Source organism: Cervus elaphus, chromosome 15 (assembly GCF_910594005.1).
Source record: "Cervus elaphus chromosome 15, mCerEla1.1, whole genome shotgun sequence".
Lineage (NCBI taxonomy): Eukaryota > Metazoa > Chordata > Mammalia > Artiodactyla > Cervidae > Cervus > Cervus elaphus.
The window spans coordinates 66,144,744-66,172,506 of NC_057829.1; the positions used below are offsets into that span (position 1 = coordinate 66,144,744).

General features: G+C 50.9%; 2 protein-coding genes across 13 annotated transcripts in view; both read left to right on the forward strand.

Moving 5' to 3' along the window:
* GBF1 (golgi brefeldin A resistant guanine nucleotide exchange factor 1) overlaps positions 1–14,898 on the forward strand; it is a 119,625-nt gene extending 104,727 nt beyond the window's left edge. For 6 of the 9 annotated variants that reach the window (XM_043926970.1, XM_043926977.1, XM_043926971.1 and 3 more), the window contains 23 exons: positions 615–817; positions 2,081–2,204; positions 2,492–2,617; positions 2,888–2,970; positions 3,574–3,810; positions 4,093–4,186; positions 4,557–4,733; positions 5,061–5,125; positions 5,211–5,334; positions 5,527–5,598; positions 5,732–5,826; positions 6,060–6,213; positions 9,460–9,685; positions 10,192–10,352; positions 10,483–10,729; positions 10,852–11,057; positions 11,912–12,062; positions 12,160–12,290; positions 12,491–12,592; positions 12,850–12,963; positions 13,112–13,292; positions 13,444–13,572; positions 14,045–14,898. In XM_043926970.1, coding sequence (XP_043782905.1) covers positions 615–817; positions 2,081–2,204; positions 2,492–2,617; positions 2,888–2,970; positions 3,574–3,810; positions 4,093–4,186; positions 4,557–4,733; positions 5,061–5,125; positions 5,211–5,334; positions 5,527–5,598; positions 5,732–5,826; positions 6,060–6,213; positions 9,460–9,685; positions 10,192–10,352; positions 10,483–10,729; positions 10,852–11,057; positions 11,912–12,062; positions 12,160–12,290; positions 12,491–12,592; positions 12,850–12,963; positions 13,112–13,292; positions 13,444–13,572; positions 14,045–14,325 — 3,483 coding nt within the window. In that variant the 3' untranslated portion in view covers positions 14,326–14,898. The remainder of the gene's footprint in view (positions 1–614; positions 818–2,080; positions 2,205–2,491; positions 2,618–2,887; positions 2,971–3,573; positions 3,811–4,092; positions 4,187–4,556; positions 4,734–5,060; positions 5,126–5,210; positions 5,335–5,526; positions 5,599–5,731; positions 5,827–6,059; positions 6,214–9,459; positions 9,686–10,191; positions 10,353–10,482; positions 10,730–10,851; positions 11,058–11,911; positions 12,063–12,159; positions 12,291–12,490; positions 12,593–12,849; positions 12,964–13,111; positions 13,293–13,443; positions 13,573–14,044) is intronic. The other 3 variants (XM_043926978.1, XM_043926973.1, XM_043926974.1) reach the window with 1 other exon arrangement.
* A 5,024-nt stretch (positions 14,899–19,922) lies between these two features.
* On the forward strand, positions 19,923–27,701 carry NFKB2 (nuclear factor kappa B subunit 2). 4 transcript variants are annotated; one of them, XM_043925777.1, is made up of 24 exons: positions 19,954–20,056; positions 20,997–21,110; positions 21,329–21,421; positions 21,704–21,785; positions 21,922–21,962; positions 22,223–22,321; positions 22,401–22,552; positions 22,816–22,922; positions 23,011–23,169; positions 23,450–23,554; positions 23,656–23,741; positions 23,820–23,958; positions 24,195–24,323; positions 24,441–24,650; positions 24,730–24,871; positions 25,237–25,351; positions 25,443–25,656; positions 25,810–25,979; positions 26,106–26,208; positions 26,336–26,487; positions 26,618–26,687; positions 26,922–27,094; positions 27,208–27,319; positions 27,418–27,701. In XM_043925777.1, exons 3-24 carry the CDS (start codon positions 21,401–21,403, stop codon positions 27,540–27,542), a joined length of 2,706 nt encoding a protein of 901 aa, XP_043781712.1. In that variant the 5' UTR covers positions 19,954–20,056; positions 20,997–21,110; positions 21,329–21,400; the 3' UTR covers positions 27,543–27,701. The 4 variants fall into 4 exon arrangements, with proteins under 4 accessions (XP_043781711.1, XP_043781712.1, XP_043781710.1 ...); XM_043925776.1 differs by lacking the exon at positions 20,997–21,110 and having other exon boundaries at positions 19,923–20,056; XM_043925775.1 differs by lacking the exons at positions 19,954–20,056; positions 20,997–21,110 and having other exon boundaries at positions 21,122–21,421.
* Positions 27,702–27,763: the final 62 nt, after the last annotated feature.

A 27,763-nucleotide genomic window follows, 5' to 3' on the forward strand; every position in this document is an offset into this window, starting at 1 on the left:
TGGCAATAAAAGGGAATTGACATTTATTCTGGTGCTTTTAGTAAAGTTCAAATAACTGTGCTTTGTGGTTTTTTTAACACAAAGAAAACCTTTTTAACCCTTCTTCATCTTAAGGCCAGCCTATATGACTTTGGTTTATGTGTGCCCTTGATTGCAGAACTGTGAATAGACAGTCAAAAAGTTATCATCACAGGTAGTTTGCCTTATCTTTCAAACTCCAGGACTTAAGAGCTAGGAACCCAAAGGAAGGGGAATCTGTAAAGAAAGACTAGAATCAGTTAGTCTGTAAACAGACACTAGAGATGGCTGTAAAACTGAAAAGAAAACCCTCTCTAGTCTCTTTCTTCTACTTTTTTCCCCTGATTCTCAGGTTGGAGGAGAGTGCTCTGCATTTTTAGCACTCAGAAAAGGAGTAAGAAGGAGTTCCTCAGCCAGTTCTACATAAACAATGGAGATTGGGGAAATCTAAGGGCCAATATGATTCAGCCTTAGTTCTGGAGTGAGCCGTGTCCTAAGAATCCATTAGGTGACCAGCTGTGGACCCTGATGGAGGCCTGGTCTTGTCTGGTTTAGGGGCAGAGCAGCTTTTGACACCTCCTGTATTTCTCCTGCAGCTGCTGATCACTGGCACAGAGCAGTTCAACCAGAAACCAAAGAAGGGGATCCAGTTTTTGCAGGAGAAAGGTCTCCTTACCATCCCAATGGATAACACAGAGGTAGCCCAGTGGCTGCGAGAGAACCCTCGACTGGACAAGAAAATGATTGGAGAGTTTGTGAGTGACCGCAAAAACATTGACTTGCTGGAGAGCTTTGTGAGGTGAGGAAACTGTAAGAAACGTGTAGTTGGGGGACAGACAGTTCAAAACAGTACCAGTCAGTTCCTCCTGGTAACCCAGGTCACACACTCTTCCTCTTCCCAAGATTTATATCTGTTGAGTTTAAAAGAGTCTCCAGCAAGAAAGTTGAAGGGGCCAATCCATTCTACACAGAGAACATTGCAAAGGGGTGGAGCAGGGTTCCTGAGCACAGGGAAGGTTCTGGGTTCCAGAATAAAATTTCTAGGCAGGAGCACACTGATATGAAAAGTACTAAGGTTCAGTTCAGTTCAGTTCAGTCACTCAGTCGTGTCCGACGCTTTGTGACCCCATGAACCACAGCACGCCAGGCCTCCCTGTCCATTACCGACTCCTGGAGTCTACCCAAACCCATGTCCATCGAGTTGTTGATGCCATCCAACCATCTCATCTTCTGTCGTCCCCTTTTCCTCCTGCCCTCAATCTTTCCTAGCATCAAGGTCTTTTCAAATGAGTCAGCTCTTCACATCAGGTGGCCAAAGTATTGGAGTTTCAGCTTCAACATCAGTCCCTCCAATGAACACCCAGGACTGATCTCCTTTAGGATGGACTGGTTGGTTCTCCTTGCAGCCCAAGGGACTCTCAAGAGTCTTCTCCAACACCACAGTTCAAAAGCATCAATTCTTCGGTGCTCAGCTTTCTTTATAGTCCAACTCTCACATCCATACATGACCACTGGAAAAACCATAGCCTTGACTAGACGGACCTTTGTTGCAAAGTAATGTCTCTGCTTTTTAATATGCTGTCTAGATTGGCCATAACTTTCCTTCCAAGGAGTAAGTGTCTTTTAAATTTCATGGCTGCAGTCACCATCTGCAATGATTTTGGAGCCCAGAAAAATAAAGTCAGCCATTGTTTCCACTGTTACTCCATCTATTTGCCATGAAGTGACGGGACCAGATGCCATGATCTTAGTTTTCTGAATGTTGAGCTTTAAGCCAACTTTTTCACTCTCCTCTTTCACTTTCATCAAGAGACTCTTTCGTTGTTCTTCACTTTCTGCCATAAGGGTTGGTGTCATCTGCATATCTGAGGTTACTGATATTTCTCCCAGCAGTGGTTGTCAAATTCTGATTCAGTGTTAAAGATGTCCAGGATATACCTCCCCTTTGCCAACAGTCTCTTCTGTTCCAATAGGAGAAGCTTAGGGGGACTATAGCTATAGGTCACCCAACATTTGCAACTTATATATCTTAAGTCTTTCATCCTTCTTTCTTTCCCTGTAGCACCTTCAGCTTTCAGGGTCTGCGACTGGATGAAGCTCTCCGGCTCTACCTGGAAGCCTTCCGCTTGCCTGGGGAAGCACCGGTCATCCAGAGGTTGCTAGAGGCATTCACAGAACATTGGAGGGTGAGTTTGAGTGGCAGGGGCTGAGTCCAGCATCCCAAATTAATTTGACTAAGGGTTTCTGTGGCTTCAACTGAAAGACCCAGTTTCTGTCTCCTAAGAAGGCTGAGAACAGCATCAGTGAACTTTCCCATAGAGGGGATGCCAACTTCCATCAAGGAGTTGGCAAGAGATGGGTCAGTTTCTAGCTGGTACCTTCCATCTGTCTCAGCATTGAGCAGTAGGTTGGCAGTAAGCGTTTGATTGGCCAGAGAAGAGCATTGACATAGGCGGGGTCTTTGCTTTTTCAGAATTGTAATGGCTCCCCATTTGCCAATAGCGATGCCTGCTTTGCCCTGGCCTATGCTGTCATCATGCTTAATACCGACCAGCACAACCACAATGTTCGCAAACAGAATGCGCCCATGACCCTAGAGGTAAGATTGAATCCCAGCCGCGGCAGAGCAGTTCCAGCACAGCTTTGGAGGTAGCAGGGAGGATGTGGGATTTCCAGTGGGCACAGTGGACACGGTTTTGTCCAAGGGAGTCAGGGAGGGCTGGCCAGTACAGAAGAGGAACTGGGGAAAGGGAAGTGGATTCTTTGACTTACTGTTTCTTAAGTCCTATTTACCACAGACCCAGGAGTTCTTTGAGTGGGGCTTCAGTATTGACACGTGGTAGGGTAAATCTTACTGCCCTGTCTCTAGGAGTTTCGCAAAAATCTAAAAGGTGTGAATGGAGGCAAGGACTTTGAGCAAGACATCCTGGAGGACATGTACCATGCCATCAAGTGAGTATGTGTAGAGAATGGTGTCACATCAGTCTGCAGTGACTCACATGCCCTGGATTTAGCTTCGTACTTTAGCTGGGCAGCCCCGTCTCCCCCAGCTCATTTATTTCTTAAAGAAGCTGAACAGTGCTGCAACTGAAGAACCCTGAGCCAGGATTCAAACTGCCCCTGCTGAGTGGAGGGGGCATCATCGCCCTGTTTTCTGAATCCACAGCAGTTAGATTTTCCTGTCTAGCTCACAAGATGCGTTAGGATGGGGGTAGTAGAGAACCCAAAATGAGTGCTAGAGGGTGAGGTTTGGGACACTTAGATTTTTACTGTAAACCAGAAAAAGTAGAATTGTTCATTCTGTCATACCCAGAAAGAATATGAGATCTTACTGTAGAACTAAAGGCCCACTTAGACACAGGGCTTGGAGATTATGGGATGCTTCCTTTCTTTCTCCCTGACAGGGAGGCAGGTGGACAGGGAAGCAGACCACTAAGCTGCAGTTTTGATGATGTCTCATGGGTGGAAGTGCTAGTTATGGGCAAAGCCCCTCGTCCTAGGTATAACCAGTCAGTTCAGAGCAGTGCACTTACTCCTTTTGTTATCTCCTGACAGGAATGAGGAAATTGTGATGCCTGAAGAGCAGACAGGCTTGGTCCGGGAGAATTATGTGTGGAATGTGCTGCTTCATCGAGGTGCCACCCCAGAGGGCATATTCCTGCGTGTGCCTGCTGGCAGCTATGATCTTGACCTCTTCACCATGACCTGGGGCCCCACTATTGCTGCTCTCTCTTATGTTTTTGACAAAAGCCTTGAGGAGACAATCATCCAAAAAGCCATCTCAGGCTTCAGGTAGCCAGGATTTGACTTTGATCTTAACCTTCTTCCACCTTTCTGAGTTAACATGATTGCCTCCATGCCTCTCTGACTCCTACTCTTATTTTCCTTAGAATGGGGTTCCTCCTGAATTTCTGGAGGGAGACTGAAGCTTGGGAGAGCTCAGTCTTAAACAGACTCAAGAGTAAAAGGTTTCTTCCTGAGATTGATTAGGGAAGAATCCCAAGCAAGCCTCCTTGAGGACTTGGAAGGGCTGCCTGGCCTTTCAGTGACTGTATCTGGTATGTGACATTACAGGAAGTGCGCCATGATCTCCGCCCACTATGGCCTCAGTGATGTGTTTGACAATCTCATCATCTCTCTATGCAAATTCACAGCTCTCAGCAGTGAGGTGAGCAGTAACAGGAACTGTGTTCTTGGCATTCCAAAGGAAGACCTCTCCCTTTGCCATAGATCTACCCTTATCTATGGAGCTGATTCCCTTCAGCATATTCTCTCACTCAGCCAGACTACAGAAGAGCTTAGGCCATTTCTGTCTGACATACCCTGCGATGAGAATAGCATTACTTCGTATAATGGGGATGAGAGAGGAGACACAGTAGTGGAGAAGGCCTTAGCCAGGTTAGCCCTTCTCACCAACATTATGGGGGATTGAAGCAGAAATAGCAGAAGGACCCTTAGGAACCATAGGTACAGGCCAAAGAGAATCTCCTTTCAATTCATTTGCCAGGCTCTAAGCCTCTTCTCATCTTCTTTTCCAGTCTATTGAGAACCTGCCCACTGTGTTTGGAAGCAACCCTAAGGCCCACATTGCAGCCAAGACGGTGTTCCATTTGGCCCACCGTCATGGTGACATCCTGCGAGAGGGCTGGAAGAATATCATGGAGGCCATGTTGCAACTCTTCCGAGCCCAACTGCTACCCAAGGCTATGGTAGAGGTAATTCTTGGTAGGAGACGAATCGATAATTACGAGGCAAGAGCTCCAAGATTATGTACTGTTTTTAGAAATGGTTGAGAATAGCACTGGTCCTGATGCATGTTGAAACTTACCAGGAACGCCTCAAATGCAAGACCACAGATCTTCAGCCAAGGGGATAGCTGTGAAGGAAGGCTGGTAGAAGTCATTGCCAGTCACCAATTGGAGGGGACCCTGTCAGTTGTGGAGGGCAGAAGGCAACAGGAAGAAAGCCAGAAAACTTTACTCAGAGGACTAGGAAATGCAAAAGGCATGTGGAAAGAAATTATTCTTGACCTGATTTTCCAGGTAGAAGACTTTGTGGATCCCAATGGCAAGATCTCTTTACAGCGGGAAGAGACACCATCGAACCGGTGAGGGCAAATCAGAGGCTAGAGACTTACGGGAGGGAGGATTAGAACTTTAGAGCTCACTAGAGCTTGTACCCTCTTTCTCCAGAGGAGAGTCAACAGTGCTGAGCTTTGTGAGCTGGCTAACACTAAGTGGTACTGAGCAGTCTAGTGTGCGGGGCCCATCCACTGAGAACCAAGAGGCCAAGAGAATGGCTTTGGACTGTATCAAGGTAACTGACCCTGCTCACCCCTGGTGAACAAGCCTAGACCCTTCTCTACAAGATAAAACACTGCTATATGAACTGAAGACTAGGATCACTAGAGTTTGTGACCAGAGCTGACTCCTTCTGCCTTCTCTTCCTAGCTTCTTGGGAACATTCTCTTCCCTCTAGTCCTTATCATTAACCCTTGTGCCCCTCTAGCAATGTGACCCAGAAAAGATGATCACAGAAAGCAAATTCCTCCAGCTGGAGTCACTGCAGGAGCTCATGAAGGTACAGAGTGAAGAGGAAAGGGCTGGCTGGGTCTGGGAGGGGAGACAGAGTTGTATGCCTCAGTCACTGTCAGGGCTGGGCTAGTGGCTGGCTTCTTCTCCATGCCTACTTTCCTACAATTATTCTCCTCCAGGCTCTGGTCTCAGTGACACCAGATGAAGAGACCTATGATGAAGAGGATGCTGCTTTCTGCCTGGAAATGCTGCTGAGGATTGTGCTAGAGAACAGGTAGCAGGCAGTCTTTAGGCAGGCCTCATACTGGACTTGTCCCAAAGGGATGGAAGCCTGGAGTCATCTTGCAGGGTGGACTCTAGGGACAAGAAGCACAGGAAGCTGCAGGCAGTGGAGGAGAAGCTTGCTCATTAGACCTGCCTTGAAGGGCCTAGCTTCAATCAGAAAAGAAGGCTTATTGCCTACTGGCCTCTTCGGCTGAGACTGTCCTCATCCCTTATGTTTCTCAGGGACCGTGTTGGCTGTGTGTGGCAGACTGTTCGAGACCATCTATACCACCTATGTGTCCAGGCCCAGGACTTCTGCTTCCTTGTGGAGCGGGCAGTGGTGGGGCTGCTGCGCCTAGCTATTCGGTTACTCCGGAGAGAAGAGATCAGTGGCCAGGTAAGCAGAGTGCAGCTGGAAGGGCAGGAAGGTATATAACGGGTAGAACCACAGTATTAGGTATGGATATGGCCTGAAACAGAGAGCTCATTTAATGCCCTATAGCGTGAGCCCATTGATCTACACAGGGCTGGGGGGAGTCTTTAACAGGTGGCATTGGAAGTGAGTCTGGAATGGCCTCAGGCATGAAGCCTGATACTCAGCGTCTGTGCTCAGTAGGGTTGGACGGCTACTGCCTTGTGGCGGTGCCAACCCTGTACCTGATTTCCTAGTTCTCATGCTTAGGACCTTTGCCCAATTTATAAAAAGAGACCAGCATAGAAATAATAAGTGAGTTCTGCAAGATCAGGAGATATAAGATCAATACACAAAAATTAATCACATTTTTTTAATACTAACAATGATCATGTAGAAAGTGAAACTATTTCAAATGTTCCAAATGAAATCAAATACTTAGCTATAGACCTAATAAAACATGTATATTCTCTGTATGCTGAAAATTACAAAATGCTGATGAAAGATATTAAAGAAGACCCATATAAATGAGACATAGCATATTCATGGATTGAAAGAGTCAATGTAGTGAGGACATCATTTCTCCCTTAATTGATCTATTAGTTTAATGAAACTCCTATGAAAATCCCAGCAGGGTTTTTTTTGTAGACATAAACAAGCTTATTCTAAGATTTACATGGAAAAGCACAGGCCCTAGAATAGCCAAAAAACGTTTTGAGAAAAAAGGTGGGAAGGGTCACTCCATCTGATATTAAGGCTTATTATACAGCTACAGTAATCAACACTGTGGTATTTTTGGAGGGACAGACACATGGATCATTGTAACAAGAGAAGCCAGAAATAGACCCACACAAAGAAACCTAACTAATTTTTTGACAAAGGTGCAAAAACAATTCAGTATAGAAAGGATAGCCTTTTTAATTGCTGGAGCAATTGAAATCCATGGTTTGGGGTGAACCTAGACCTAAGCCTCATACCTTATAGAAAAGTTAACTCAAAATGAATCATAGATTTAAATGTAAAATGTAAAACTCTGAAACCTTTAGAAAGAAATACATGAGGATATCTTTGGGAGCTAGGCCAAGAGTTCTTAGACTTGACACCAAAAATACAATCCATAAAAGGAAAAACTGATAAATTAGACTCATCAATATGAAAAATTCTGCTCTATGAGAGCCCAATGTGGAAAGGATATAAAGACAAGGAGTGTTTGTTTTCAAATCAAATACCTGAAAAAAGACTAATACCTAAAATGTAAAAGAACTCAAAACATAATAATAAAAAAAAATTAGAAAATGAGTGAAAGATATGAAAAAGATACACAGATGGAAGATAAGCACATGAAAAAGATTTAAGTGATGTTCAAATCATTAGCCAACAGGGAAACACAAAACCACAGTGAAATGCCACTGCACACCTGTCAGAATGGCTAAAGTGAAAAATAGTGATAATACCAAATGCAGACAAGGATGTGGGTCTCTCATAAATTGCTGGTGGGAAGGTAAAACAATAGAGTCGTTTCTTATCAAACTAAACATGCAGTTACAACACAGTCCAGCAATTGTGCTCTTGGGTGCTTATCCTAGAGAAATGAAAGCTTACTTTTATAAAAACCTGTGCATGAATGTTCACAGAAGCTTTATTTGTAGTAGCCAAAACTAGAATCAGTCCAGATGGTTTTCAACATAAAATGTAGTATATGCATACCATGGAATACTATTCAGCAACTAAAAGCAACAAACTATTGATACATAATTCCTTGGATGATTCTCCAAAGAATTATGCTAAATGAAAAAAGCCAATCCCAAAAGGTTATATACTGTATAATTCCATTTATATGACATTTTTGATTGACAGAGTTTTAAAAGTTGTGGACAGATGACCAGGGGCTAGGGATCGGGGCAAGAAAGAGCTCATGGAATTCTCAAGGCCAGAATACTGGAGTGGGTAGCCTTTCCCTTCTCCAGGGGATCTTCCCAACCCAGGGATCGAACCCAGGTCTCCCGCATTGCAAGTGGATTCTTTATCAGCTGAGCCACAAGGGAAGCCCAACAATAATGGAGTGGGTAACCTATCCCTTCTCCAGGGGATCTTCCCAACCCAGGAATTGAACTGGGGTCTCCTGCATTTGCAGACGGATTCTTTACCAGCTGAGCTATCAGGGAAGCCCAAGAAAGAGGCAAGTGTGGTTATAAAATAACAACACGAGGGATCCTGTGGTGCTGAAGCTATTCAGCATCTTGGCTAGTGGTGGAAACACAAACCTCCACAAGTTAAATTTAATTAAATTGTGTAGAACTTAATATACATATAAGTAAAACTGGGGAAATCTGAATAAGATTAGAGAATTCTATCAATGTCAGTATCCTGGTTAGGATAATACTGTAGTTTTGCATAATGTTACTAATCTTTTCTTTTTTTCAGTTTTTTAAAACTTTTAATATTGAGTTAACAGTTATATATATATATCTATATAACTATATATCAATATAGTTATATTGATAACTATAGATTCATATGTAGTCTTTTATAATAAAGTGTTGGATATCAGGTAATTTATTAGATGCTGTACTGAAAGCAGCAAACAAAATGGTTGTAAGTGCATCAGTTGTTCACCTTTATGATGGCATGTCTGACTGTGAGCTGTGGCACCCTGACACTGCCCAGCATTGCAAGAGAGTATTGTACTACATGCACATCAGTAGCCCTGGAAAAAATTAAAACTCTTAAGTATGGTTTCTACTGAATGTGTATTGCTTTTGTACCACTGTAAAGTCCAAAAAAATCTATGCCAAATCATCATAAGTTGGGGGTGTCTGTACACATTCCCCATTTTACCCCAATGGTAGCATTATGTAAAACGATAGTATAGTATCCTAACAGGATACTGACATTGATATAGTTTACTAATCTTACCAGATTTCCCCAGTTTTGGTTGTACTCATATGTGTATTAAGTTCTACGCAATTTAATCACTTGTGTAGATTTGTGTTTCCACCACTAGCGAGGATGCTAAATAGTTCCACCACCACAGGATCCCTTGTGTTGCCCTTTTATAACTTGCCTCTTTCTTGCCCCCATCCCTAGCCCCTGGGCCATCTGTCTACAGAGTACCCTAAGTTGGGTCTTAGCTGAACCATCCTCACTGGCCTAAGGAGACTGCTGGGGAAAGAGGCTAGACAAGATACTGTGTGCCTACTTTCTACTTCCTGCTCCCTACTCCTGCCCCAGGTACTGCTCTCCCTGCGCATTTTGTTACTAATGAAGCCCAGCGTGTTATCCCGAGTCAGTCACCAGGTAGCCTATGGGCTCCATGAACTCCTTAAGACCAACGCAGCCAATATCCACTCAGGCGATGACTGGGCCACCCTCTTCACACTGCTGGAGTGCATTGGCTCGGGTGTAAAGCCTCCAGCTGCCCTGCAGGCCACAGCCAGTGCCGACGCACCTGATGCTGGTAAGCCCTTTTCCAGGGAGATCCGCAGCGGCAGATAAACAGTCATGGCCCCAGTGGCTGAGACAGGAAAACAAAATGCAGGTTGTTGTGTTCATCAGATTAAATACCCTTGGCTCTGCCATCTGCTTCAGGGCTTCCTGTGCCCACTGGCCTCTCACCAGTACTCACAGACTAACAGCATAAAGGCAGGCAGGCAGTGGAAAAGGCTGTGAGCCAGCTTCCTACTGTCCTGAGGACTGTTTCCTGAGAAACTGTCCTCACGGCCATCTCCTCCCCAACAGCTGCTACTAGATGCCATCCAGAGCCCAAATCAGCCTGCTGCCCCATTTGGTCAAGAGAGCAGCTCTCCAGGCCATCCTTCAGCCCTGTGGTGACAGAGCTGAAACTAATCTAGACCCAGAGAAAAGAGAGACCAGGCTTCAGCACCTTTCTTCTGATAACTGAAATTATCCCTCATCTCAACATCCATCACCACCCTGACTCTGCCCCTTTCCCTGCTGTCTCAGGGGCCCAGTCAGATAGTGAACTCCCATCCTACCATCAAAATGATGTGAGCCTGGACCGGGGGTACACTTCCGACTCAGAGGTCTACACTGACCATGGCAGACCTGGCAAGATTCATCGATCAGCCACAGATGCTGATGTGGTCAACAGCGGTTGGTTAGTGGTGAGTGAGCATATGCGCAGCGGATGAGTCTTCCCTGCTTGGCCTGTGGAAAAGATTCCTGGTCTTTGAGAGGGCATCTAGGGGATGATTGTGGTGAATCCTGCATTCTGAGCTCTTCTGTACTCAACAGGTGGGGAAAGATGACATCGATAACTCCAAGCCAGGGCCTGGGCCCAGCCAGCCAGGTCCTTCACCCCTGGTCAATCAGTACAGCCTAACAGTGGGGCTGGACCTCGGGCCACATGATACCAAGTCCCTGCTCAAGTGTGTGGAGTCACTGTCCTTCATCGTGCGTGACGCTGCCCACATCACACCTGACAACTTTGAGCTCTGTGTCAAGACTCTCCGCATCTTTGTGGAGGCCAGTCTAAATGGCGGTGGGTCACCTGATGAAGGGGCAGTTGGGGAGTAGCCATGTGAATTACAGGGCAAAGGTGGGAAAGGGCAGGCCATCTCTGCCCATAGATGTGAAATGTGACCTGGGTCTGGCCCTGCTCAGGGTGCAAGTCCCAGGAGAAACGTGGCAAGAGTCACAAATATGACAGCAAAGGGAACCGCTTCAAGAAAAAATCCAAGGAAGGCTCAATGCTTCGGCGGCCTCGAACCTCCAGCCAACATGCCACTCGGGGTGGGCACAGTGACGACGATGAGGATGAAGGTGTGCCGGCCAGCTACCATACGGTGTCTTTACAGGTCAGTCAGGACGTAAGTATGGCACCCTTTACTTCCTCTCCTCTCCCTGCACCTGACATCGGGAGTCTTGGTGGGTCCAGCCAGGGCTAAGAGGAAGGGCCTATTTTCCAGCCCAAGTCCTCGGCTAGCACCCCCAGTGTTTCCCTATCCAGGACTACTTGTAAGTCTTCATTTGCTTAATTTTTAAATTATAGTTTATTTTTTAAATAAATAATTCTAATGCACATAGTATAAAGTTCAAAAGGTACAAAAGGGTAAACAGATAAAAGTCGCATTCCATTCCTGTCCCTAGCTGCTAAGCTCTCCTTACCAGAGGGAACCACTGCCACAAGTTTTTGTTTATCTTTCGGGTTATTCTGTTGTCTATTCAAAACGTACAAAGTTTATTTTATGAGCAGACTTTATATCACTAAATAAATGGAAAACTAATTGCTTTAAATAGAATCACCTTAGAAAAACGATGAAAACAAAAGTACTACATCTGTCCAAACACTACTGCCTGTCAAAGCCTCTGAGCCTGAGATTTACCATTTTTAAAATGAGATTAACGAATATGAGGCTTTATCTGTCATCAGAAAGGGTAAAAGAGAAGTGAAAAGAAAGTGCCTTTCTCACTGTGTAATTGTGTTATTAAATTCTTAGTGCACACAACCTGAAGTTGCTGCTACTGGGAATAATACCTATCTTTGGAAAACACTGGTCAGGACACCCAGCTCACAAAGTTGAAGAGTGGTGAGAGGAGTGTGGTGCAATCAGTACTAGGGGCTCCCTTGAGGACCCAAGTCAGGGACAGTGGGAGTGGGCTGTTGGGGAGGGGGTCCAGCAGACCTAACCCCATTTGTGTCCTGCCCCTCCTGTGATCCCAGTTGCTAGATCTGATGCACACCCTGCACACAAGGGCAGCCTCTATCTACAGCTCATGGGCGGAGGAGCAGCGCCACCTGGAGACAGGCAGCCGGAAGATTGAAGCTGATTCACGTACCCTCTGGGCTCACTGCTGGTGCCCTTTACTGCAGGGTAAACCTCAGGGGGAGCAGGGGCAGAGGTGGAGCTAGTGCTTAGGAAGTACCGAGATCTGGATACCTGAAGGATCCGAGCCTGTTCTTGTTCTCAGGCATTGCCTGCCTATGCTGTGATGCCCGGCGGCAGGTGAGGATGCAGGCACTGACCTATCTGCAGCGAGCACTGCTGGTACATGATCTGCAGAAGTTAGATGCTCTGGAATGGGAGTCCTGTTTTAACAAGGTAGGCCTTCCCTCTGGTCTTAAGGTAAAGGGAAAATCCTAAAGACAGGGATCCCCTGGCAGCCTGAAGAGCTGCTAATGTCAATCCTCAGCCGATTATACCTTCTCTCCTGCTCTGTTCCCACCCTCCCCAACCCACGGTCAGGTGGACAAGACTTCCAGCTGACCCCCCTGGAGAGATGTTGACTCTTTACCCTCCAGGTGCTGTTTCCTCTACTGACCAAGCTCTTGGAGAACATCAGCCCTGCAGATGTGGGTGGGATGGAGGAGACCCGGATGAGGGCTTCTACTCTGCTCTCTAAGGTACTGTCACCACCCTACTCCCACCCACTGTCTCCACACCTGCCACTTCAGCAGCCTGGGAGGACCAAGAGATGTAGTGTAGGTGCTTATGACCCCCAGCTGTAGAGACTCAGCAGGACCCAGGAGGATTTTGGAATTCAGAGGAGTCTCTGATCCAGGATTCCCATGAAAGATAGAGAAGTCTTGCCTCCTACCCATGGAGAGTGGTGCAGAAGGCTCCTACCCTCCTCTCAGCTGAAAGGGGCTGGGGGCCATAGGTCTTTTTGCAGCACCTGTCTCCACTGCTGTCGCTGTCCACCTTTGCGGCCCTCTGGCTGACCATCCTGGACTTCATGGACAAGTACATGCATGCAGGCTCCAGTGACTTACTGGTACGTTCTGCCTCAGGCCAGCGCCGCTGCCTATGTCCTCTCCTAACTTCTGGGAAGACTTGCTGTTTCCCCCTTGGTGGCTATCTCCTCTTTACCATATTCCCCCATATCCCTTTTCCCATTCTTATGGTTCCACTGCCATCTGCAGTCAGAAGCCATTCCAGAGTCTCTAAAGAACATGCTCCTGGTGATGGACACAGCAGAGATTTTCCACAGTGCAGATGCCCGAGGAGGCAGCCCCTCAGCCCTCTGGGAGATCACCTGGGAGCGCATAGACTGTTTCCTGCCCCACCTGCGAGATGAGCTCTTCAAGCAGACTGTCATCCAGGGTAGGGGGCTCCAACCAACTTCATCAGAGAGGGCCTGGAGCTAATAACTAGTTCTCTGTGCCCTGGGTTAGGTGGGAAGTCTAGTAGGTAACCAAGATCTACTTGAGAGGAAGCACTGAGAGCTGCCATCTGGACTCTCTACCCTCCCCAGACCCTGTGCCCATGGAGCCTCATGCCCCAAAACCGCTGGCCTCAGCACACCTGACTCCTGCTGCTGGTGACACTAGGACACCTGGCCATCCACCTCCCCCAGAAATGCCCTCTGAGCTGGGGACCTGTGGTGAGTCCCTCTGAGTGAGCTTGCTGGATGTCGAGGCCTAAGAGGAGGCCCAGAGTACCTTATGACTGCTGCTGAGCATGGGCAGTGAGCCAGGGGAAGGAAGGAACCACAGGATCCTGCTCACTTGCTCTTCCCGTGGGAGATTGCAGGGCCAGGTCTGATGAGCTAGCTGCCTGGGATTTCTAGGCTTCAGAGAAGAAGGCTGGATTGGGAACTTGGGATGAAAAGGCAGAGGTGCCCTTCAGGGATGCTAGTAAAAAGCAGACCAAAATTAATCTGACTGGAGGTACAACAGTCGGGGGAGTGGGTAGGTATGAGAGAACTGGACACTGGAATAAGTTTCAAGCAGAGAATCTCAACTATGTAGACTGGGAGGAGTCATTTTCTCACAGGAATGGGGAGGAGCAGAAGTGTGGTAAACCAGCTGCGGACTGTAAGGGAGTTTGACTGCAGCCACCTTGTTTTCCTCTAGACTTTGAGAAGCCTGAGGGCCCCCGACCTCCTAACAGCAGTTCTTCTGGATCACCAGTGGCGTCCAGCCCCAGCAGGCTGAGCCCTACCCCAGATGGGCCTCCACCGCTGGCTCAGTCCCCACTGATCCTGCAGCCCTTGGCCTCCCCACTGCAGGTGGGCGTGCCCCCGATGACTCTGCCCATCATCCTCAATCCCGCTCTCATTGAGGCCACCTCACCTGTGCCCCTCCTGGCCACACCTCGCCCCACAGACCCCATGCCCACCTCCGAGGTCAACTAAGGCAGGCCCCTCAGCTATCAGGACCAGTACTTCCTAGCAGGCTGTCCCTGGCCCCCCTCTCAGCTGTCCCAAGGGCCACAGACTCTTCAGTCCCACGCCAAGTGGCTGTCACTGCTTTTTGGATGGGGACGGGAAATAGAACTTTTATGGCCCCTCCTAGGACCCACAGTTAGTCTGTGGGACCTTCCTCCTCCACTCTCCATTCCTGGGAGTCCAACCTGAGAGCACACTCAGGTATCACCTGCAGCCTGGCAGCTCCGGGGAGGGAGGCATCACTGTACCAGCCCTGCAGTGCCTGCCCTTGTGCCCCTCCTGCCTGTGTCAGGCATCGAGAGCCAAGTCAACCACTCTGCACTTTGTTTCCCTCTCCCAGCCCCAATCCCACTAGCCCTGGACCACCACCTCTAGTTTTTCCTCTTTTATTAATTAGTTGGTCAGTTTGGAGAGTTGATTTGTGCCATAGAGGTGGGCAGGTGGGACTGGAGAGAAGGACTGCCCACAGGAGCATGTACATATGGAAAAACAGGAAAACAATGGACTTTTTATGATGTAATAAATGTCTTAGTACCAACATCATGGCCTTTTCCTCTGATTTCCTTCTTGAGCTTGTGGGTACCATGTTTTGGGATGTGTAGGCCGTCACATGAACAGAAATGAGGCTACCAACCATGGTCATGCTGCTGCCACCCCACCACCACTACCACCACCATCAGAGCAGTGCTCCCTTGTCACCAGGGATGTGCCAGGGTTGACAGTTCTCTTCCGTAACTGCTCCAGTGGAGATAACTGTGATAGCCCAGGCTGGAGTCAAAGGGCAGGTGAGCCAGGGCTGAGCTGTCATCACGCAGAAGGCTTCCCTCAGGTGTGCCTCATAGTCCAGCCACACAAGGAGTCCATGGGTCTTGGGGGTGGGAGGCTGCCTTGCCCACAGCTGTGAGCTTGTGTTTCTGGACACGGCATTCACTCTGGCCCATAACTGAGCAGGGGAATTTTTTTCCCTTTGCATCAGGATAAGACAAGAGGGAGTGTGCATGGGGCAGGCAGCATGGCTTCTGCAGGGCTGAGCTACTGTGGGTGGGATGCAGAATGCTATTAAGCCTTCCCTAGTGAAGCATCTCCCATCATCTTGACTTCCTCCTCCACCATAGTCCCTTCCACCAAAGGGCGGAGAGTAGTACCAGTGGGGCTCCCTCCTGGACACTTAAGGGTGCTCACCTCTTCATTGGGCCCAGCTGTCTCTGTGATCATTCAGCCTCTCAGGCTTCCCTTTGCTCAGCACAACCATGTGGATGGGTCTGGATGTCTGTCAGTGTCTCCCTTGGGTGCACCGCTGTGGAAATAGAAACAACCAGATGTGGAACAATACTAACAGGAGTCCAGCAGCTCCTACACTAGTTTCTCCCACTTCCCTTCCTTCTGCAAATAATCCAGACCATGCCTGCTTTCCACACTAACCTGAAACCTTGCCCCTGGAAAAATTATGAGTAAGACTGAACACCTCACCTGCTTTTTTCCGATGGGTGCAGAAAAGCCTGGATCTACAATCAGGTAGACACTTGGGCCATTGGCTTTGACTCTAACATCTCTGTTCTCCCTTGTGAGCCCCACAGCTCTGCTGTGGAGAAAACATGTGAGGGAAACAACATAGACTAACATATATAAATCTAAATTCTATCCTGTGAACAAAAGAATATGAAAAGTCTGTAGCCCTTGGTCTGAAATATTAGGAAAGAAGCTGGGGTGATTGCAAACTGAACCCCACCCCACTGGCAAGCAAAGGAAAACTTGTCAAAAGTCTCATTCTGGTATAGAAAAACCAGCTGATATATAACCTGACTTGTATTGTTAACAGTGTTGTCAGGTAAAGGAAACTACAAGAAGATCTAATACTTAGGCCTTAATTCTGACCAAGAAAGAATGGCTAATGATATGGAAGTGACAAAACTTGTGGGAAAATAGTATAATCTGGAAGGAAATGCTGGTCTTAACAGTGTTTCCTATAAGAACTCTAGGATAGCAGGTTTCAAAAAGCCCAGAGGCCTGAGATCCTAACAAGGAGAAGTGACATTGTTGCAACACCAGTGTATGTCAATATTAAGTGCACTGCTTACCCAACCTTGTAGAAATATTAACTCCTCTCCTAGATGAAGCAGCAGGTTCAGAGAGGCCACATTCCTGGGAAGTTAGGGAGCTGAGATTCAAACCCAGGTCTGTTTCACTCTAAACTGAATGGTCTTTCCTATGACACTTTCCCAGTTCAAAAGTAGTGATGGTGGTGTAGAAACTCATTTTTCTGTAGTTTCTCATGCGGAAATAAAAGGTCGAGTACCGAAGTAATAATTACATGGTGAGCTAAGACTTCACTAGAAAACTGGGAAAGGGGGGCAAGGATAAATGAGTTTGGATTAATAGATACACACTGTGTATGTGCATGCATGCTCAGTTGTGTCCAACTCTTTGCCACCCTGTGGACTATATAGCCCACCAGGCTCCTCTGTCCATGGGATTTTTCAGGCAAGAATATTGAAGTGGGTTGCCATTTCTTCCTCCAGGGGATTTTCCCAACACTGGGATCGAACTGGTGTCTCATATCTCCCGCATTGGCCAGGCAGATTCTTTACCACTGAGCCACCTGGGAAGCCCATAACAGATACACATTACTACATATAAAATAGATCAACTATATTCAATACCTTGTAATAAACTATAAGGGAAAATAATATGAAAAAAATATATGTGTGTGTGTGTATGTTGTTCAGTCATTCAGTCGTGTCCGACTCTGTAACCCCAGGGACTGCAGCCCACCAGGCTTCTCTGTCCATGGGATTTCCCAAGCAAGGATACTGGAGTGGGTTGCTGTTTACTTCTGTGTGTGTGTGTGTGAATCACTTTGCTGCATACTTGAAACTAACACAACATTGTAAATCAACTATACATCAATAAAAGGGGACTTCCCTGGTGGCCCAGTGGCTGAGACTCTGCACTCCCAATGCAAGGGACCCCAGTTTGATCCCTGGTCAGGGAACTAGATCCCATATGCTGCAATTAGGAATTTGCATGCCATAACTAAAGATCCTGCATGCCACAACTAAGACCCAGCATAACCAAATAATATTTTTTAGAAACTATAATTAATAAAAGAAAAACAGGAAAAAACAAACATAACCAAGAATAAATGTGAATTTTCTGAGCACATAAGAATGATATCAGAACTTCCCTGGAGATCCAGTGGTTAGGACTCCACACTTCTACTGCAGGGGGCATGGGTTCCATCTCTGCTTGGGGAACTAAGATCCCACAAGCCCCATGGAGCAGCCAAAAAAAAAAAAAGAATGACATCAGAGGGGACGAATTACAGAGTTAGTAATAATGGGCACACACTTCCCCATTACCCCGTCCCCCCCCCACACAATAAATGCTAGGAACAATAAAGTATGTGGCTTTTCAAGCCCTTGGGTATTCACCTGTGTTCAGGGCTCACTGGGAAACTGTGGTTGTGAGAAAACAAGAACCCTAGGCTTCAGCTGAGAAGGAGCTTTAATTCAACTAAATAGTTCACCACCCACTCCGTGAAATGCTCTTCACCTCGCTGAGACACAGGTTTTTCTTGGTTCTCCTCTGCCTCACCGACCATGTCTTTTCAATTTCCTCTTTTGGTTCCTCATCTCCACAACTTCTCAACATCAGAATGTCCCAGGGTGTAGTGCTTGTCAACTCCTTTTCTCTACATTCAATCGTGGGGTGATGGTGACCACTGTCAAAACTTCAAATACCATCCATTACACTGACTTAATGTACAATTACCCCTCATCTTCTCCAGTTTCTTATATCAACACCCCTCCCCAACATCCCACACCCAATTCCTCAGCAAGTTTTATTGCCCCTGACTTTCAAATCTATCTAGAATATGACCATTTCTCCCACTCTTACCCACTCCCACCCAAGTCTAACGTCTCACAATGGGGTGGGAAGACCTGCTTTGCTTTAGACAAATTTAGGGTAAAGAGCTTTATGCTAGAGTTAAGAGACTGGGTTTGGTTCTCACTTTGTCCCTTTCAAGCCATGTATTTGGTTGTGTTACTTCACCTCTCTGAGTCTTAACTTTATCAGTTTACCCTATGGCTCAGTGGTAAAGAATACATCTGCCAATGCAGGAGATGCAAGAGACTCGGTTTCAATCCCTGGGTTGAGAAGATCCTCTGAAGAAGGAAATGGCAATCCACTCCAGCATTCTTGCCTGGAAAATTTCATGGGCAGAGGTACAGTCCTGTCAGGCTATAGTCCATGGGGTTGCAAAGAGTCGGAGATGACTGTGCAACTGAGCACACATACATCTTCACATAGTATCTGGCACATTGAATTTGCAGGCAAGATGAAGAGGGGGAAGGGGCAGGAAATTACCCAAATCAAGGGCCACAATGGTCTCCCTTTACGCAGAGCTACTGCAGGCCTGTCATTCCATTATTAAGGTCAGGGGCAAGTTGCAGGCAAGATTTGAAACAACAGCCTGTGTTCTACCATGGTGAGCCTAAGGGAGGACGCCTCCAAAAATGGAGATTACTCATGGCACCTCCTAAAAAGAAATTCTACCAACCAGGAATGTCCAGCCCCAGAGGTCAGTACTTTGTGAAAATCTGTACTGACCTTGCTGTCACCAGAAGTGTCTAAGCAGGGACTTCCCTGTGGTCCAGTGGCTAAGACTTCACACTCCCAATGCAGGGGGCCCAGGTTCCATCCCTGGTCAGGGAACTAGACACAATGAAGACAGCAGATCTCAACAAAGATCTCAACTAAGACCCAGTGCAGCCAAACATACGTACATATATATATATCGTTAAAGTAAGCGGACATTGGAAACTATATAAAAAGGCGATTTCTTACATCAAAGGCATTTGAGCTAATAATTTTGGATTACTTTTCAACTCTAATATTCCAAACTTCCGTGATCGATGAGCAAGGCCTGAGTCTCCCAGATAAATACCTCCTTTCCCTTATCCTCGGAAAACCTCCTGAGCTCAGGTCTGAAAGTCTGGCCAGCTGTTAACCTGCCATTTACGGAACAAGTTTCAGGTCCAGACACTTTCTTCCCGGGAAGACTGAGAGGATTATGGAGTCTCCTTGAGGCTCCAGAGGGGCCACCAGATGGCACCCTAGAACCTACTGCAAGATCAACTTCCTTCCTCTTCCTCCAAGTCTTCCCGGCAACCGGGCCCCGCTCCGGGCGGGGGACCAGAGGGCTGAGACATATCAGCTTCCCCCTGGGGTTCCCCGCCTTCAGAGGTGGCCAAGCATTAGGCGCAGCATAAAACTGAGTAGCAGCAGGGGCTGCGAGCCGTCTTGGAGAAGCCTGGGTGTGAGGAGACCGGAGCCAGGTCCCTCGGCTGGGGAATGGCGCTCGGTCAGCGGATCCCGCAGCGGGTTGGTCCCCAGATCAGAGCTAGTGACAGTCTGAGGGTCATTTCTCACTCTGGCTTCCAGAGCAGCACAAACATTTCTCCTCCAAGGGGCGCCCCTGAGTCACTCCCGATTGGTTGTGTAAGTCCAGGAGTTAAACTTTCAGCCAATGAAAAAGGGCATGGCGAGTGACGCACGGAAACGTCACGGGAATTCCCCCCTCCCGGGGGCGGAAAAGGGGCTTTCCCGGCTGGAGTCCTGGTGGTGGGAGAGGTGTTGCGACCCGTCCGAGGTGGGTCCGGCCGGGAGAGAATCCTGAACCGGAGCCACCGCCGCGGTGAGTGGCCGGGTTCAGACCCCTGGGTGGTGGGACACAGGCAAGGGCGGGAGGAGGGTCCTTAGCTGACCGAGCCCTAGAGCTGAAGAGCGGCATCTGCGCATTCAGAGAGCGCGCATATGAACATGACACGCGGATACACATCGATATCCTTGTACAAAGACACGGGCCGTACGTCCATCGACACGTATGCCCGCAGGTGCACAGGATCGTCCATGCACTCAGACTCGCACACACATGCATACGCAAAACACACTCACCCGTGCACAAGTGCCTGGACACACACCCTTCACGCAGAAACTCAAAGACAGGTTCACCTGTGCTCTCAGATACATGCTGACATGTGTCCACACTAAGTTTAAGGACTCTCACCTGTACACGCATGTTCACGCCATGCACACAACTCGCAAGCATATGGGCTGAAACATACTACTTAGACACCTGTGATGTACATGTGTTACATATGGCCATGGGACAGGGGCCGGGGGGGAGGGGGGGGACGTGGGCACCCAAAGCAGGTGCGGTGTGGGAATCAAAGACTGTTGAGATTTTCAGGAAGAGGGAATGGAGGTGCCCATCCCAACACCCCCTCCGGCCCCTTGGCCTCAGAGACTGCTTCTCGGGACAGAACCCCGGGGCCCTCTACTCGGAAGAGCCCCCACCTACAGGCCTTCGGGGAGGAGGCCTTCCTACAGCAGGAATGTCCCCCCAAAACCCCCCGGGGTGAATCAGCCGTGGCCTCCCTGAGGGTAGAAAATCCCAAGTTTGCTCCAGGACGGGGGAGGGGAAGGGGGCGGGAGGCGGGCCGGGCCCCGAACTAAGAGCTTCCTCCGGCCTTGAAAGACCCTCCAGTCCCCGGCGCCGGCCCTGAAGAGAGGGGGAGGACCCCTCCCCAACCCCGCGGGGCCTTCCCTCGGTCTGACTGCCCCTCTGCTTGCAGAGACGCTGCAGGCGCCCTCGGGCCAGCGAAGAGAAGACCTCGCGCCCCTCCCGCCAGGGGGCGTGGTCAGCTGCGTCATTTCCAGGCCCGCCCCTCTGGCCCCGCCTCCCCCTGGTATTTTCGGGACTTTCCTAAGCTGTTCTAACTTTCCTGCCCCTTCCCCGGCCTGGCCCAGCCCAGCTCCGGATCTCGCCCTCCACCGGATCCTGCCCGCCACACCCGGACGGGTAGTTGGAGGAGATCGGACCCTCCCCTAAATTTGGGCCCCTCTCTCCCCCCAACTCCCGTCCTGATCTGTCTCTCCCTACCCCCGCCACTCCTCCCCACCTAAGGCGGGCGCCTGAAACTCTGGGAAACAGAACCCGGCCGAAGCCACCGGACAGAGCCGGGCCTAGCCCAGAGTCATGGACAGTTGCTACGACCCAGTGAGTCACGCCACCTGGCCCCAAAGCCAGCCGGCCGCCCCCCTGTGCCTGTCTGCTTGTCTGCCTGCCTGTCCTAGTCCCTTCTACTCCCTTACACCTCTAATGTCCTCAGATTATTTCACCCTGCCTGTCAGTCAGTCTCTGCAAACTGCTTTCAGTAGGAGCTATTTTATGGGCCTGCCTAGGAGAGGGAGTGATTGCTAATGGTTTAGAGAGCTGAGAGGTGGAGGGTTCTGGGGGTGGCTCAGAATCAGCTGCCATCCCAGTCTGTCTCCATACCAGGGTCTGGATGGCATCATTGAATATGATGATTTCAAATTCAACCCGTCCATTGTGGAGCCCAAGGAGCCAGCCCCAGAGACAGGTTAATAAGTCCCCTGACCTGCCCTTGTGTTGGAGGGAGGGGGAGGAAGGAGCATGTGGTATGTGCCCTCTGTCTTGGGAATGGGCTCAGAGGTCCCATTGCAGAGCCTGGCTCAGCAAGGCTCCTCTGTCCCCAGCTGATGGTCCCTACCTGGTGATCGTGGAACAGCCTAAGCAGGTGAGCAAGTAGAAGGGATGGTGTGGGATGGCTTCAGCTTTGGGGGCAAGTGGGATAGTTGTAGCTGGGTGGCCACTGGGAGGGTAACTGATCACAGACCCACTTCGGGTTGGGATGGTTAGCAGCTGCTGATCACAGTGGCATGGTGGTGATTCAGGATACACACGTCCAGTCATTATGGTCACTGCTGGCTGGGGATGTGGCTGGTGAGGGGGGATGTTTCTCCTGGTCACAATGTCACTCTGCCCTGGCACCTTCAGCGAGGCTTCCGATTTCGATATGGCTGTGAAGGCCCTTCCCATGGAGGACTGCCAGGTGCCTCTAGCGAGAAGGGCCGGAAGACTTATCCCACAGTCAAGGTGAGCCAGGGTGGTGCTGGAGGGTGGGCTGGTGGACAGTGTGTCCATGGGCATTACTGACAGCCCTCACCCCTCACAGATCTGTAACTACGAGGGACCTGCCAAGATTGAGGTGGACCTGGTAACACACAGTGACCCACCTCGTGCTCACGCCCACAGTCTGGTGGGCAAACAGTGCTCGGAGCTGGGGGTCTGCGCAGTGTCTGTGGGGCCCAAGGACATGACTGCCCAGTAGGTGCCCAGTGTCCCCTATCCCTGGTCCCCACTGGTGTGCCCCCTCATTGCCTGCCAGTTCTCGGTCCCAGCCCACCTTTGTGAGCTTAGCATCTGACCAAGGGAAGACTCTGGTTGGCCCCAGAACCTAGGGCCCCAAGTAAAAACTAGAAAAGCTTCCTAGAGGAAGTAGAGCTGAGCCGAGCCTTGGCTGTGGGGAGGGTTCCTCAGGAGGAAAGAACTTCCCGCAAGGCCTCTGACTTCTCCCTGCCCCCACACAGATTTAACAACCTGGGTGTCCTGCATGTGACCAAAAAGAACATGATGGAGATTATGATACAAAAACTTCAGAGGCAGCGTCTTCGCTCCAGGCCCCAGGGCCTTACGGGTATGGGGGATATGGAGGGAGTCATGGGAGGTGGTCATGGAAGGAACAGAGGAGGAGTCCAGGGGTCGCATGTATGCCCACTGCCCAGAGGCTGAGCGTCGAGAGCTGGAGCAGGAGGCCAAGGAACTGAAGAAGGTGATGGATCTGAGCATTGTGCGACTGCGCTTTTCTGCCTTCCTTCGAGCCAGCGATGGCTCCTTCTCTCTGCCCCTGAAGCCAGTTATCTCCCAGCCCATACATGACAGCAGTGAGTATCCTGACCACCTGGGGTGCTGGGCCTGGGTGCCAGAGGGAGTGTGGAGGGCAGCCCCGAACTGTGGAGTCAGACATGCCCGGGTTTGAACTTGGCCCCACCATGTATGAGCTGAGTGATCTTGAGCAAGTCATGTCCCCTCTCTGAGTAAATGAAGATACTGGCAGTTCCTGTGTCTCTTGGGGTTGTTAAAATACAAAGCACCTGGCTCCCTAGTTGGGACCATGGCTATTGTATCATCTCATCTCAAGTAACTGATATGCCATCTCCATAGAGTCTCCTGGAGCCTCAAACCTGAAGATTTCTCGAATGGACAAGACAGCTGGCTCTGTGCGGGGTGGAGATGAGGTTTATCTGCTCTGTGACAAGGTGCAGAAAGGTGAGGCTGGAGTCCAGGCTGGGAGCTAGCAATGGGTATCAAGCTTGGGGAGCAACACAGCTTCAGGACAAATGGCCCTATGGATTCAATTTTCCCTGTAGATGACATTGAGGTTCGGTTCTACGAGGATGATGAGAATGGATGGCAGGCCTTTGGGGACTTCTCTCCCACAGATGTTCACAAACAGGTACCCTAGGACCAGGGCTGGGTCTGGGCTCAAATTAAGTCAAGACCTTAGTGACACCTATGTCCTCCTTCCCCCTAGTATGCCATTGTGTTCCGAACACCTCCCTATCACAAGATGAAGATTGAGCGTCCTGTTACCGTGTTCCTGCAACTGAAACGCAAGCGTGGGGGGGATGTCTCTGATTCCAAACAGTTCACCTATTATCCTCTGGTAGAAGGTGGAGCTGGGCTGAAGATCCCAGGGGGGCTGGAGGCGGGGGCTTGACTGGAGGGTCCCAAGAACTAGGCCAGGGGACCCATGAGTGAAATCAGGAGTAGGGAATGTCCCAGAAAGAGGTGGCCCTGGGAGCCAGCCTGAGGGCTTTTGGGGGAAAGGCCATTACCAGGTGTGGGACAGGGCTCTTGAGGCCGGTGCGAGTTGGGGTTTTAACATCTCATTTCCCTCTACCCCTAGACAAGGAGGAGGTGCAGCGGAAGCGGAGGAAAGCCTTGCCCACCTTCTCCCAGCCCTTTGGGGGTGGCTCCCACATGGGTGGAGGCTCTGGGGGCTCGGCTGGGGGTTATGGAGGAGCTGGAGGAGGAGGTGAGGTGGTGCTGGTGGCAGGAAGGGCAATGGGATAAAGGGGAGAAAAGCTGTGGGGAAGAAATCTGGGAGAGTCCTCCTGGTGCTCTCTCCCCACAGTCCTGCCTGTATCCACAGGTGGCAGCCTCGGCTTTTTCCCCTCCTCCTTGGCCTACAGCCCCTACCAGTCGGGCGCGGCCCCAATGGGCTGCTACCCGGGAGGCGGGGGCGGGGCGCAGATGGCCGCTGAGACGCCTAGTGTGGATGCTGGGGAGGAAGCCGCAGAGCCGAGCGCGCCCCCCGGGACGCCCCAGCGCGAACAGCAAGCCCCAGAGCTGCTGCATCGAGGTATGACCTCGGGAATCCCAGCGGTCGGGACGCTGCGGGTGGGGACCTAGCCCACACCCACGCCCCCTGTCGCCCCCAGCCCGGGAGTACAACGCGCGCCTGTTCGGCCTGGCGCAGCGCAGCGCTCGAGCCTTGCTGGACTACGGCGTCACGGCGGACGCACGCTCGCTGCTGGCGGGACAGCGCCACCTGCTGACGGCGCAGGATGAGAATGGAGACACGTAGGTGGGCGGGAGAGCGGGCGGGGACCACGGCTCAGCGCGCCGGTGGAAGGTCGTGGGCTGTGGGGCAGGGAAGGGACCTATAGAGCCAGGGTTCCGGAGTTAGGCAGACCCAGTTTCAAGTTCGGCCTCGCTACGCTCTAGTTCTGTTTAAGATACTTAAATCTCTACAGACTTCAGTTTTGTCGACTGTTTAAGAGGCACAGTAATAGTACGCACTTAGCACAAAAGGTGCGCGGAAGGATTTACTCTCGTGGGCTGGAGAGGCCCCAGCGAGGGAGATTATGGAGGTGGTGGCGTTATGAGAGTAAAGCATAACAAGTTGCTGAGCTTCCTAGGCCAGAGTCTCAACCCCCAATCCCTAGGCCGCTGCACTTGGCCATCATCCACGGGCAGACCAGCGTCATTGAGCAGATAGCCCACGTTATCTACCATGCCCCGCACCTCGGCGTGGTTAATATCACCAATCACTTGCACCAGGTGAGGGGCCTCTATTGGTGAGGGGGAGGGGTTGGAAGTCAGGTGGGTGAGGCAAGGTGTAAGCCTGGCTCACCCTGTCTGCCTCCCCCAGACGCCCCTGCACCTGGCAGTGATCACAGGGCAGACGAAGGTGGTGAGCTTCCTGCTGCAGGTGGGCGCAGACCCAGCACTGCTGGATCGGCACGGAGACTCAGCAGTGCACCTGGCACTCCGGGCAGGTGCCAGCGCCCCCGACCTGCTGTGCGCCCTGCTGCGAAGTGGGGTTCCTGCCATGCCCCAACTGCTGCATGTGCCTGACTTCCAAGGTGAGTTCATCACCTCATCTGAACCAGCGGGTTAGGGTGGGCACCAGGGAGAGTATCTGGGGAGTGCCTACAGTGGACGTGAGGCATGGAGGTCAGCTGGTCAAGGGCTCACATTAGGGGCACAGCTGCAGGCTGAATACCCTGTGTCACTAGGGCTATACCCAGTCCACCTGGCAGTCCGTGCCCGAAGCCCCGAGTGCCTCGATCTGCTGGTGGAGAGTGGGGCTGAAGTGGAGGCTGCAGAGCGGCAGGGGGGCCGGACAGCCCTGCATCTAGCCACAGAGATGGAGGAGCTGGGGTTGGTCACCCATCTCGTCACCAAGGTGGGACTGAGGACTGTGGGAAAAGTGGAGCCAAGGGCTGTGGAGGGCCTGGGGACGGAGAAAGTGTGGGGGGAGGCCCAGCGGGTCAGTCAGTGCTGTGATCAGCCACTCCCTCACACCCCACAGCTCCGGGCCAACGTGAATGCCCGCACCTTTGCGGGAAACACACCCCTGCACCTGGCAGCTGGGCTGGGATCCCCAACGCTCACCCGCCTCCTTCTGAAGGCTGGTCAGTCTCACCTCTGGGGCTCGTGAACAGGGGTGCGGGAGGGAAGGGGGTGCCGCCCAATCCCCCACTCTGCAGTCCTTAATGTGGGCTCCGAGGGAGCCTCCCCGTGACTATCTCCCTGCCCCAGGTGCTGACATCCATGCAGAGAACGAGGAGCCCCTGTGCCCACTGCCTTCGCCTCCCACCTCTGGTAGTGACTCAGATTCTGAGAGCCCTGAGAGGGACACCCGAGGCAGCTTCCGGGGCCACACACCTCTTGACCTCACTCGAAGCAGCAAGGTGAGGCCAGCCCGGGACTAGCAGTACCAGGAGATGGGGCATCTGGGCTTATAGATGGGGTCCTGAGTAGCTGCTACCTGGGGTCAGGGACTGTGATGGGAGGTAGTCAAGGCTGAGGCTGTCTCCCCAGGTGAAGACCTTGCTGCTAAATGCTGCTCAGGACACCATGGCGCCACCGCTGACCCCGCCCAGCCCTGCAGGTGAGGAGCTCCCCCCACCCACTGCCAGATCCCTGACCCCTGCTCACAGCGGTCTCTTGTCCTTCGGGTCCACTGAAGGCGGTCTCCCTTTCTCCATCCCCGTCCTCCATCCATTGCCCCAGTGGCCCTGCCTGCCCTATCTATCAGGTTGCCTTGAGAGAAAGGTGGCATTTGGGTGTCTGTCTTTGCCATCTCTGGGGGTAACTAACATGTTTATGTGTGTGTCCCCTTCAGGGCCAGAGATACCCCTTGAAGATACAGTCCTACAGAACCTGGAGCATCTGCTTGACGGGCCAGGAGCCCAGGGCAGCTGGGCGGAGCTGGCAGAACGGCTAGGGCTGCGCAGTCTGGTGGACACGTATCGAAGGACAGCTTCGCCCAGTGGCAGCCTCCTGCGCAGCTACCAGGTCAGTCAGGCCCCGACCCATGCTCCATGTCCCAGTCTCAGAGCTCTGGTGCTTCCTCGGGGATCCCATACCCTAACCACAACTCCTGGTTCATGCCTCTTCCTCCTCCTCAGCTGGCTGGTGGCGACTTGGCGGGCCTGCTGAATGCCCTGTCTGACATGGGCCTGGAGGAGGGGGTGAGGCTGCTGAAGGGTCCAGAGACCCAGGAAAAGCTGCCCAGCACAGGTAAAGGGGCCGTAACTGAGAGGTGGCTCTGGGCTTGGAGGGTGGGAGGCCTGAGGCCTGACTCTTCCCTGCGCCCTTTCCCGTGTCCGCGCCCCCAGCAGAGGTGAAGGAGGACAGTGCCTATGGGAGCCAGTCGGTGGAACAGGAAACAGAGAAGCTGGGCCCACCTCCTGAGCCACCAGGAGGGCTCTGCCATGGGCACCCCCAGCCTCAGGTGCACTGAACTGCTCCCCACCCACCAGCCCCTTCCGGGCCCCCTCTGTACAGTGACCCTGCCTGTTCCAGTTCTTATTTAACACCCCGTGCCCACCCTTCAGTTGGGGCAAATAAAAGATTCTCATGAGAAAGGGAGGGGGCCTGGCCTCCTCTCCAACTTACAGCAGCCCCTGATATGTGTGATGCTTGTCCCCGGGAAGCAAATGCCTACCCTGGCCTCAGGCCAGG